The following is a 13,078-nucleotide window of genomic DNA, read 5'->3' as shown; positions in this document are numbered from 1 at the left end:
TACAAAGACTTAGCAAATATTTACATACAGTGTGATTCCAGTGACAATCAGCAACAAAGAACAGACAGACGGGCATATTATGGAGTGAGAGGAGTCAGAACTGTACAAACTTCAAAAGCCATATGAAAGACAAGCTAATTTTTTAAAAGGTAAATGCATCACAAATGGAACGAATCCCACGAGGCACAAAAATTATAAGTCTATAATAAAATTTCTTCGGGTTTTTTTGAGGTCAACAGACTTTTATATTGTTTTTTTTGCTTTCCTCATCAATGACGCTTCTCTGTCACTACACATATTTTCCCAGATCAACTGGAAAAAACAATAAAATCAAAATCTCAATATATACAACTGTGTCACCATGGATCTGCTATCAATCTGGTTTTATTTCTGCATGCTTTGTGACATCCATTGCCAGCAACAGATTCATAAACCATTCAAAACGATTAAAAAAAATTTAACACGCCACTTTCTGTATTTCCTCAGTGATTTCGTACCAGTGTCTGCCTGATGTGAGATACGCATCTGAAAATTATGCCCCCCTGGTAATAATAAGCTTCAATAGCAGAAGACAATCAAGAATTGCCACAATGAAGTAAAGACGGATGGGGTCGCAGTCTATAGCACATAACACTTAAGAGGGCTTTTGTAGGGACAGATTTTTGTTGTCAAATTTCAACTTTTTTTTTTTTTTTAAAGCACTGGCTCATCTTGGCAATGTGAGTACGTTTATATTGTGAAAGCAGACCCACGCTTCACATGATGTGACTGAAAATGCAATCTACTTGTAGGCAATAGCTAGAAAGAAGAGTTTCCACTTCTATTCACTCCCTTCCTTATATGTGCTTTTAGGTTTAGGGATTATACTTTTTTTTTTTTCCCCACCTTCTTTTTTAAAAATCCCCTTTCCCCTCTTTCCGGGAGGAGATGTGTCTCAGCTATAAAACCAATTCCATAGCTTTAAGACAGCTGTTAACATTATCAGTTAACCAAACAAAATCTTACATGGCATCTGAAGAAAATGTTTCCAGATGGACCAGGTAATTGAAATAACTAAAAGACTTTACCAAGTAGCATGGGGGAATTCACTCACAGGCACTTTTGGGGCTGAACAACTCAGAATCCAGCCTGGATATCCCTCTAACTCACTTCAGAACATATAAATCTGAAGGCAGAAAGACATTAATTTGGATCCACCAGGCAGCTGGTTTTCTCAAGATATGGAAGACAGGCAGGCAAAAAGCTGTCTTGCTTAGCACTTCGGCAAATCTGAGATGGCACCATAATCTGGAATGGTTCAACTTCTTGGAGAGAACCAGTGTGAAAGCTATGCACCAACTAAACCCTCCGAAACACTGAAAACAAGTTGGGCTTAACGAGACCAATTGTGATGGCCCCTGTGTAAAGAGGAATTTTTTTCCCAGTGTTAGGATTACATTAAGGCACATGGTGGGATGTCTTGAGAACAGTTTTGTGAGGTGTGATCATGTTTCCCAAAAAAGCGGGAATATTGTACTTTGTTTTAATAAATTTAAACTATTACTTTAAATCCCATGATACTTACTATGCAGACTTAGAGTTTATGCTGACTACACTGGGAAAGGCCAGAGAACCACATCTAACTTGATAATATGAAACAGATCCCATCCATTCTCAGCTCTGGCATACAAGTGCCCTTTGCTACAGAGAATGCAGAGTCTGGGTTGCAGTGTGCAACATCCTCTCCCAGTCAAAGCAGCCCAGCCAAGTGTCTGGGTTGTATTATTTCTGTATTAAAGAGAGGTTTTATTTTTTTTATGGAGAATGGAGAATGCTTATCCATTTCATGTACTTTCAGCAATCCTCTCCTCACTGTCTTGTAGCTTTCTAACTGTGCCTAAACTTTTGATCTTTGCATCAGTAATGGAAGACAAGTTGGAGAACAACAAAAACTATATGGAGTGCTTTCTCATTTTCTCTGAAGTTAATGTATACTTTTTAAAAAAAAAAAAAAGAGAGGGCTGGACTTGCTACACAAGTATCATGTGTATAATGCATGTAGTCTTACCTACCATTTCTTACAGTTACAAGCTGTTAACCACAATCCTTCAGTTATACAGAAACACTTGAAGGGCTTGGGAGTAATTTTTAAATGATAGGGGTGTGGGTGTCTTTTAGAAATAAAACAGAATCTTCTCAGTGTGGCCTCTCCCTCTTTCCTGTCAGATACAAACCAAATTCATCCAGCCACCCCTGCTTCAAATAGCAGTAATATAATAAAATTTAATTTCAAATTATAATCTTTGTTCAGTGATATTATCATAAAATACAGATTAAGTACCAAATCCAATGACGTTGACTCCACATTTTTGCCATTATAACAGAGGTGGCCTAGTGTTCAACTTCTGTTTGAAAGAAAAAATATTATATACATGAAAAATTCTGAAAAGATGACTGGTAAAGACAGTCCCTTGTTTCACAGTAAATGACTTCAAATCTTCCCCATCAACAGGCTGTCCAACCAGAGTGTCAGTTTCCCATATGTCCTTCTCCCCCTTCTTTTGAGGAGGCTAGCAACTGAAGCTGCAGCCAATATTTGCAGTTATTAGAAATAGCTAGTAATTCAAGATTAGCATTGCAAGATTCCATAAGCTCTTCTTACAAAGCTAGCGAGTCTGCCAGCATTCTGAAAATGAGAATGAGAACTTTTAACTGTTCGCTGAACTTCAGAAACTTTTGGACATACTAGAATGACTTAAATACTGTAAAACAGAACAACAGAACTTAACATATTAAGGTTCAAAGGTCTTGGCTATTTTCTGTTCCAAGTATACTGGATACAACTGAAGTCAGTACAGTACCTTTTGCCAACATGTAATCAAGAGCCTCATTTGAAAGAGTTGTCGGGGTCAATACATAGATATGGAAAAACAAAAATAAAGCCATGGTATAATTTTCTTTCTAGCCAAAACAATTTGGGCAGAAGTGTTATAAAGAGACATACTTCCTTCTCAAAGCCCATCTCCAAGCCAAAAAATAATACTTTCAGGAGCTTAGAGTCAAAGTTCCTTTCAAAAACTGCCTTATGGCCTTAAGTCACTAGATCACCTCTCAGTTTTTCAAAGATTTGGCATTGCCCAACCTTCTTGAAAGTGGAATAGAATAACCATTGTATATGCAACTTTGAAACAAAGCAAATAAGCAAAGTGTAATCAACTGTTTCAAAAAAAATCATCTGTCATTCAAGTCTAGTGTGAAGTACCAAGGCAGGGAGGAAGGGAGGAAACACAAAAGAATACTGACTATCGCACTGCACAGATCAGCAGCAGCGCTACAGGTCCCTTCTGATAGGCATTAGGGCATTTGGAGATATCTGTGCCTCCCAATGTGATTTTGTCCTCAAAACAGGGTCAATACAACTTCACCTGTACATAGATAATATATAAGGTTCATTCAAGTATTTCCTCTAGGAAATGGACAGTGGAAGGACACTTACACATTAAAAAAGTTCATTGCATCCTGCATATGCTCATACATGCTTTGATCAATAGGTCTTCCAGTCACTTTACTTGTTAACTGTTCTAGGGCTGATACGCTGTTTAGCAGCCCAATTGGTGAGCTTCATCCCAGGTGATTCTTCTGTGTTAGAAGGCTCCTTCTCAATCCACTCCTTTGGAATTTTTAATTTTAATATTTTATTTATGAAATTACAGTTCACTATAATTTGACAAACACTGACATATTCTAGACAGATGTTTCAGAAGCTTTCTTCTCAGTCTGCCAGCATACCTCAGCTCAGATCTGTGTCCTGGTATTTCATCTGAAGTTTCTCATTAAGTACAACTAGTGGTTGCACCATTTTATTTGTGGTAACAACTTAACAGTGGGAAACTTGGGAGGGTTGGGGGGGAAAGCAAACACCTAGTTTTCATTTGTGATCAAAGCAGGATTCAAATCTAGGTTTTCAGAGTTGAAAGGCTAATGGAGTAACCGAACACATTTGATGCCTGGAACAGTCTCCTTGCAACAGTACAGTTACACTCCCAAACTACTTCCTCAATGAAATGCATAAACGTAGAGCAGGTCCAGTGTATTAACTAGTCTTTTCTTTTCTACCTTGTTCAAGAACCATAAAATCCCAAGAAGAAGCAGAACTCCAAATTCAACTGTTATTTTACAAGTTTTTCAGATAAGCAAAGCTGACTGGCTCAGAAATCAACTTAGGATGGGAAAAGGACACTGGAGCTTATTAGTTTGGAACTTGCATTTGTTTCCAAAGAGACAGGAGAAGCTGCAAAAACATGCTTTTCTCCTTGTTCCATTAATTTTTTTCAATAAGCACTGACCACTTTCAGAAAACCATTGTCAAAAATGCTTCACGTTGCAGCCTTCACGTTGCTTACTGTATTATATTCATTCATCAGTTGTTCGTAAGGCACAGAAAGTTCTAGCTCATTATTGGTAAAGGTAGATTCATCAGAGGATGGGAATTTTACCAGTTTTTTTGCAGTTTCAGATTCCTCTGCAAGATTATCATCCATGGAGGATTTTGAGGTTTCCTCATCATCAGAGATATCGTCCTCTTCATCATCGTCTTCATTTACAAATGTTATATTGGCATTTTCAAATATTAAGGGTCGATAGTCTCTGGAATCCCATACTTCACCTTCTTCTTCACTAATCCTGTCCAGCTGGTTTACAAACATGGTTCCTTCTAGAGGACTGTCTCCAATACGTTTATCATGCATGGGTCTCAGTACATGACCATTTTGAATGTCCAGGGAAGCCTCATCATACTCAAATGACTCTGTCTTTGTGTAAGTCACCTGGGCATCTATACTGGCATTCTGCATATTTTGTTTGGAATTTTCTACTTTAATAATTTTGTCATTGCTTGTTTTCAGGGCTTTCTTCCCAATTTGTTTAATAAGATCATTGTAGGTCTCTTCCTTCTTTGAAAGGAAGCTGAAAATGTTGACATCCTTTGAGGTACCCATTTGAAGGGGTTTTTTAGACCGAGGATGGCTGTCAAATGACTCTTTCCTTTTTTTCCTCCGTTTCTTGATTGCTTTATGGACTTCCACAAACATACTGACCTTCCAGTTAACAAATAGTGAAAGCCAAGCTAGTCCCAGATAGATCCATAACTCCACAAAATATCTGTAAAGGGCGTGATAGTTTGCATCTGGATTTACACCTACAAAGAATTGAAAACAAGAACATTACTGAAAGAGGACTCACAGCTGATAAACCTTTGAAGCTATGACCCTGAGAACTACTCCTTTCTACACTAACAGAGCCTTGTTTGAACACTGCTCTGAGAGGTGGTAAACAGGGTTCTGAAACCCTTCTGAAAGAAAAAATTGGTCCCGGGTTTTCCACTTCCTGGCTGTGTGTATTCTGGCCACTGGACTAAAACAAAATGGCAGAATATTTATCCTCCCTTTGTAAACTATGAAAATGAACTTTTTCCCTGTTTGAAAATTATAAGCCTTCTCCTTGCCACTGTGGTATGGATATAAGTACCTTCCGTAAGAAAAGGATTCATATTACAAGGACCATCTCCAAAGCCCTTACCACTACAGTGGATTCAGGAGGGAGATACCAGCATACTTAACATTTCCTGTTACTAGTTCTAGACAGCTGCAGAGAGCATTGCCCAGTACTTATGCAATCTGCTTAGTAAACTGGATCCCATTCAAAGGTGCTTAACTATCATGGTGGCTAGGATAGGTCCTTGTCTGAAATAGGGACCTGGGGCGCCTATTGTTGTGAACTCCAGACTTAGCCCAATAAAGGCATTAAGTATCTAAACAAAGATTGAAGAGCCAAGATTCAGTCCACTAGATCAGTACGTGGCATTAATTGGACCTTCTATTCAGCAAAATGTTTTGGGAAAGCACCTTTTCTAATTAGAGTTTGGCAACAGAATTGCTACACTATATGTACGTAGTGAAATAACACATAAAATATAATTACTGACCAGCAACAAAATCTCCAAATCCTATGGTGGTGATGGTGATGAATGAGAAATAGAGGCCTTCAATGTAATCCCATCCTTCAGTTACCATAAAGACAAAGGGAGGAATAACCAGATGGACCAAGACACCCCAAACAATGAAAATAGCTGTGCATGTAATTTGAGCTTTCCTCTGGAAAAAAAAAAAAAAAAAAGGGAAAATAAGAAGTCAGGGAAAGATCGCCAGATTTTCTTTTCCCATCCATGGCATCAAGCATCATCTGACAAAAACTGACAAAAAGGGGTTTTCTCCCTTACGCAGGACTCACTATTATTATAACTACTTGCTCAAATAGGATTATTTCCTTCACATTCTTGAAAAGCTTAAGGAGTTCCTGATATTTTATAAATAGGCATGGGATACAGACATAGCACTCTAGTCTAAAAAGCAGTCAGTACCTCTGATTTTCCCTTTATTCATTTGAGCAGAAGTTCAGAAGTTTTTAAGATGCTTCTCTCCTATTTATGTCTCCTACCCTTTGCCACTCACGCAACCTCTGCACAAAGCTGCACTCACCATCCTTTCTGTACTTTCACCAGAAAAGGATGCATTTCACCATCTTTTTCAGTAATTTCTCCTCAGGTGCTGAACAAAGAATGTAGTGTTCTTGCTTCGTTTCTGAAACCAGGACCTAAACCAGTCTCATAGCTGTTCAGGCACTATGGCCCTGCATTGACTTGCATCTCCACGCAGAGTTAGAATGTACTTATTAGTGGGGGAAAGGGAGGGAGGATGGGGAAGTCAGACAGTCACATCCAAGACACCACCAAAAGAACAACAAAAAGCCACAAAAAAAAAACAAGAAGCCAGTAACTCATAACAAAACATTATTTTCCAGATATTTCACTACACAGAAAGTTCTCATACTAGCATAGAAGCATGTGGGAACAAAGCAGGACAGCTTATTTCTGTGCCAGGGGAACTTTCACGAAATACCTGTGAAGTGGAGCCTTACCTATGTTTGTCCTGCAAGTTACTAATGTAAGGAGATACATGTTTCCATAGAAGCTACAAGATCTATATCTAGTATCAAAGGTTTCTGCAATATCTTATTTTGTTAAAATTTCTTGCAGAACTAACTTATCAGACCAAATCCCATTTTCAGTTGTTTATATGTAACACCATTTGGGAAAATACGCATTTGTGCAAGTGTTCATTTACTAAGATTAGCAAGCAAGTTAAGAAGTGTAAGCTTAATTCATACATCAAAAATACACAGCACAAGGGTAAACAAGCAAAGGCCTTCCTTACCAGGCTTACTCCTCTTTTTGTCAGAAACTGGCCCAGCCTCTTGGCACGTCCTCCAAAGAACTTCCCCAAAGCACTGATCCATGTCAAGCAGAGAGGAACTCCAAAAAGCCCATAAAATATGCAGAAGAGACGCCCAGAGGGTGTCTTTGGAGAAACATTTCCGTAACCTAAGAGAGATAAGTTTGTGCACGGTCTGTTCTTGTTGCAGAGAATTCAAGGCAATTCTACCTATGCACAAAATAACATTGCGTGGGCTTCTGCTGTATCAGACGCTCCCTACTTCACCATCTATAAGAGCTTTAGTTGACTCCAGCTGTTGATCTTCTGAATTTGGATGCCTTCCAATTCTACTCTAGCAAACATATCTTCCATTAATGCAAGCTGAGAGTATTACTGCATTTTAAATGCTTCCTAGATTTTATGCATCTTTGCTCTTTGCAATATGAGATAAATACGATACAAAGCTCATCTCAAAACTTCTAATATGATTGTCCAACCTTAATCAGCACTGTTAAGAGCTTGACTGATTCAAATTTAAAGAAGAAAACCTCAAAACTCATCCTGAAGCTAGGTTCTACATGAAAGATTCACTTTGCACATTTAACCTGTGACCTGGTACTTTTCCAGGGTAAGGGTTTGAGAGTTTTAAGTGCATGGTGAGCTGTGACATAGAAAGATATTTCAACTGAATTTAGGTCTTTGCTGGTCACAGAATCCAAAAGAGACAAACTCAAACTCTAAATCAGCAGCCTATTTTCTGAACGTCTGCCAAAGCTTTCTTATTTATGGGTGTTTTCTGACTTCAAGCTTTTGCCATAAATTATACTATAAGCTAGGTATTACAAGTTTCAAATAATAAAGAAAACCACAGTACTGTATATGGTTTAACAGTAAGACTTCCATTTCTATACACCTCCAGCCTTTTCTGGTTATTTTGCATTCCTGGGGGATTTTTTTGTACTGTAGGTGTACACCCTTGCTGGGTGCAGCAATACCATGTAGGAAATATTCTTCTGTAAAAGCAGAAGGGTGATGATGTTGAGCTCTGAAAAATCTGCATATCAAAGGAGGAAGAAGTCCTTCAGTGCAGAGGGTTTTACAAGCACCAATCAGTAGTGGAATTTAGAGGAGAACACTTGTTACACTTTGTTTTCTTTGATAGATACAAAGTCTAAATTGTCCTGCAGACCAAGAACACTTCAGTAGCTTAAAAGGATGCACCTGAGTAACAGTACAGCTATACAAACACCTCATACGCACATGCTTCAAGTAGTAGTTTAATGGAATGCTTTGTAATGCTTTCATTTGGGGATGTAATGATTTGGAAATCTAAGTGCATGAATTAAGGGAATTGGAATGACACCAGTCTTCCCCAACACCACCTTGAATCCATTCCTTATTGGAAAAGCACACATTTCTACATACCCATGGAGAGAGTTCCTCTGAGTTTTTTTCCTCTATGAACCTGCAGGTGAACACATACTCTAGGCAGCTCCAGCCATGGGGACTTTATTCAGTGGCTAGCTTGGCACATAAATGGGAGAGTATACACAAACTAGAGCAGATAGAAAACTAGTTAGGGAAGTTGACATAATAAATACTTACCAATTGTAGTGATCACAGTAGCAGCAAAGATAACAGCATTAGGCCAATTCCAGTTGTTAAAAGTGTTGTTCCCAGTGATGGCAACTCCCTGTCCAGCAGCATTTGACACAACCTGCAAGAAAACTCTTTATAGTCAGTCAATCTAGGAAAATCCTAGCAGCCTCAAAAAAAAAAAAAAAAAATTAAAAAAAAAAATTGTCTGTCCCTCTCAGGTTTTCCACCATTGTTCATACTTTCAAAATAATCACTGAAGTTCTTTGTGAATGCTAGCCTAGTATATTTGCTAACAATAATGCAATGAAAAATTAAAACTTGCTTCACCTAAGAAAAAGTAGTGCAGGTGCTATGGCATTCAAATACAGGGGTTTAATTAGGTAAGATGTTACTTGATTTACCAGTTTAACCCAAATGGAACTCTTCCAGAGACAAAACACACTCCTCCAGACTGAACTAGCATTTAACTACAAGTGCAGTTCTTGAATTTCGTTTAATATTAGGGACTTCATCAGAACTACTATCAATTTCAAAACACTGTTACATGCCCCAGCTTGATTTGGGTATGAGCAGGACATCACAGAATCCTTAGCAAAGCTAGCATGATTAATGTTAATTCACCTGCTGTCTTTGGTAAAGTCAAACCATCTACAAGCCACTGTGAATCTCCAGTTCTCAGCAAAGACAGAAAAATTAAGACTTTTCCACAGTATTTCGTGCAACAGGACGACAATCATTGCCCTTGAATCAGGCCCCTTTTTTTATCCCATCTTTGAACCCTAGTATGCCATGATGAATGTAAACCATTTGATTACAATGTTTTGGGGAAGCAAGTATAGTTACTGGCATTTCCAGATTCAGCAAGTCAATTTTTTTTTAACGTCTTTTCAGGTCTTCAAGTGCTCAAGCATTATTAACCATCTTCATCTTTTGTAGAAAGGGACTTGGAAGACCCACAGCCTTCCCTACCTTTCCAGACTTAGACTGCAGAAATCTCTTTGATTTAAAAGAAAAATTAATGACTACTCAGTACAGAGAGTCAAAGTTTCAGATCAAAATCATGTACCTTGCTGACTCCGACATGTATTTCTGCTTCCCTGAAGTAAAAGAGACAAATGATTTATCATGTTCTCTCCTAAGGTCTGTTAACATTGTGATGCAGTTAAAGCCTTCTCAGGTTACTCTGCTTTTTTACCTCCAGTATAAACCAAGACTGCCTGAACAAAACTCTGAGGCTACATCCATATACAGGAGAGGTGATGATATTTCCTAAAGTTGATTCATAACATTATCCAACTTCCCTCAGTAAGTGCTGGAAAAACTATCTTTAGCTAAATACCTAAAATTGGAGACAATATACATTTTTTAGTAAACATGACAGGTGAAGTTTCTGCTAAACTGGTAAGAACTTCAGAGGTCCTACAACCAACTGTTCCTTCTCTTATCATCCCTTCCTTCCTTCCTACTTGATTAAGATCTGATCTTGGACCCAGCAGAGACTCAACACAAAGTTCAATCACTATGGAAAACATACACAAGTTAACACAGGTTTTAATTATTCTTGAGACTTATTATATATCACCACACTGCTGCTGTAATAAAAATACCCTCAAAGTAAATGTATTGTGCATATACAAGATGCAAACAATTTAATTAAAAATGCACTTTCAACACACAAGCAGAAGATAAAAGGAGAAGCACTGAAAGTAACTGAAGGTTCAAAGCTAGATTTTTCTCCTGGTAAACTTCATGCAGTACCTTTCCATAGCCTACAGGCTCTGGATAGAAAAGGATAGAGTACTCACCAAGGCAGTCATTTGTCCTAAGTAAGTAGTTGCTGAAATGAGAAGTAGCCCTACAATGGGCAGCTTGAGAGCAGGCAAGTAAATACACAACACCACCAAAAAAAATATTTGAGGCAGGTACAATGGATCACAAGAGTTCGTCTAAGTAGAGATCAATCAAAGTAACTTCATCCGTTTCTGCTAGGGTCTGCAGATGAACTTACTAGAAGTCCCAAAGGACACTCAAAGTACCTGACAGGTACAATCTGTGATCTATTATCCCTGAAAAGATGCCTTGACTTCTGATGCTGACCAGAATTTAATGCAATACTGTGTTAAATGTTATATCAAACACCAGTTCTCCAGTCATTTTCCACTCAATAAGCACACTTGGATATTTTTTTATTATTCCTTCCTCACAAAGCAACTGATCTCATAAGACAGGCACTGAAGTATCCGTTTCCATTATCACTGTGCTGTTATTTCATTGCAATACTCCACCTTCATTCTGAGCATTACTTCCCGGTATGTACACTTACACTAAAATCCACCAGGTCCGGAGGCATGAAGGGGGCTCAGACGCAAGAGGAAGAAGCTGCTGGACTGCAGCACAGAGCTGCCCTTCATACCCAGGCAGTTAACATTTTGGGGTGAGAGACAGCCACGTATCTGTGTTACAAAAACACTTCATATAGAGAATCACATACTCTCCAGCCAAAGCTGCCACCCTCTTCCTGTCCCTATTTACACACAGGTATCTGCTATTAGCACACAAACATCTGTGATCTGCAGTCTAGTATTTTAAGTTACCTTATGACTACAATAAGCCTGGATGCACTATATGCATACCAGTTGCAGGAATAAAGATGGTCACAAAACATGCTTTAGATAGCTTTGGCGCAGTGGGAAATACGCATTTGTTTTCCAAGCAGGCAATGTCAGATATGCCTTTATTTTCATATGCCAGGATACAGACTGCCCCAAGTTGCCTGTGCTGGCAAACCTAAACTGCAGAAAAGTTAGAATCATAGAATAGCTAGGGTTGGAAAGGACCTTAAGATCATCTAGTTCCAACCCCCCTGCCACAGGCAGGGACACCTCACACTAAACCATGTCACCCAAGGCTCTGTCCAACCTGGCCTTGAACACTGCCAGGGATGGAGCATTCACAACTTCCTTGGCCAGCCCATTCCAGTGCCTCACCACCCTAACAGTAAAGAATTTCTTCCTTATATCCAATCTAGACTTCCCTTGTTTAAGTTTCAACCCATTACCCCTTGTCCTGTCACTGATGAATAGTCCATCCCCAGCATCCTATAGCCCCCTTTCAGATACTGAAAGGCTGCTATGAGGTCTCCACACAGCCTTCTCTTCTCCAGTCTGAATAGGCCCCAAGTTTCTCAGCCCATCTTCATATGGGAGCTGCTCCAGTCCCCTGATCATCCTCTAAATCACCTCTGGTTGAGAAAATAGGGGCATGGAAGGAGAGGAAGAAGAGAATTCATGGTGCAAATGTTCTTAGTATCCTGATGCATGTCATTTAGAAAATACCTTTTCAAATATGCCCATATTCAAAAGCTGAAAACAGTTAACTAGGAATTTATGCATTGCTTCAGCCCTGCCCTGCCCCCCCCCCCCCCATGACATTTTGTACTGATAAAGCAGGACTATATTTTCAGACAACTTTTGCCTCACAGGGATCAAGCCCCCTCTTCTCCCTTACTCCTCACCACTCCAATTCTGCACTTTGGCAAAGGAAAAAGAAAAAGAAGATCTAGAGCCCCTGAAGTTATTGCTGAAAGTAAACAGACTTGCAATCACAGAGGGAGATATAAGACACACACATAAAACTAATGCATCTTCTTATGACACTGAAAGAAGCATCCTATTTGATCATAAGCAATTTGCTCCATTTTCAGGTACTTCCCCACAGACAAACCCCAGCACTGCTCCAATAAAGCCTTGTATTTTCTGGTCTTGGGGACATCTTTATTAACCCTCTGATGAGCAGGTTCATTCAAGGTTTATGACCTATCACAAGAACTAGTTGTTCTTGGTTAAAGGAGAGGAGGTTCTCTCGGGTGCTTAGGGCACATGCCATTTGCATGCCTCCCTATAAGTAAGTAATAACAGGGCTCAAAAGTTCCCAAAACAAATTTAAAAATAGCAAGGGGAAGCCTTGACTCATAAGTATTACGTGCATATTCCTACAGCTCTTTATTCTACTTCTGCATTTTCTGCTGGAGGTAAGGCCAGAATAGCAGCACGGTTTTCCCAAACTGGGAAACCACATATTAATTCATTTATGCCACCTCTATGGTGGCTGAAAAGCTTGCAGACCCATTTCAACTGTCCTTGTCTTGGTTTTAGCAGGAAGGATGGTTAGGTTTAAAATTTGACCAATACCACTGCACGGTAAAATGGTTGACAACAGAATGACTTTTA

The 13,078-nt window shown here is 39.1% G+C and overlaps 1 protein-coding gene across 1 annotated transcript in view; it reads right to left on the bottom strand.

The window, feature by feature from the left end:
* Positions 1–1,944: 1,944 nt before the first annotated feature.
* KCNK5 (potassium two pore domain channel subfamily K member 5) overlaps positions 1,945–13,078 on the bottom strand; it is a 33,110-nt gene continuing 21,976 nt past the window's right edge. The window contains exons 2-5 of the mRNA XM_061470907.1: positions 8,856–8,967; positions 7,251–7,417; positions 5,963–6,131; positions 1,945–5,176 (exon numbers count right to left, since the gene is read on the bottom strand). Of these exons, the coding sequence (XP_061326891.1) occupies positions 4,356–5,176; positions 5,963–6,131; positions 7,251–7,417; positions 8,856–8,967 (1,269 nt within the window). The 3' untranslated portion in view covers positions 1,945–4,355. The remainder of the gene's footprint in view (positions 5,177–5,962; positions 6,132–7,250; positions 7,418–8,855; positions 8,968–13,078) is intronic.

Source organism: Pezoporus flaviventris, unplaced genomic scaffold (assembly GCF_033815535.1).
Source record: "Pezoporus flaviventris isolate CSIRO_AGI_PZ_B2104156 unplaced genomic scaffold, CSIRO_AGI_Pfla_v1 ptg000066l, whole genome shotgun sequence".
Classification (NCBI taxonomy): domain Eukaryota; kingdom Metazoa; phylum Chordata; class Aves; order Psittaciformes; family Psittacidae; genus Pezoporus; species Pezoporus flaviventris.
This window is presented reverse-complemented; position numbering and strand designations above follow the sequence as displayed.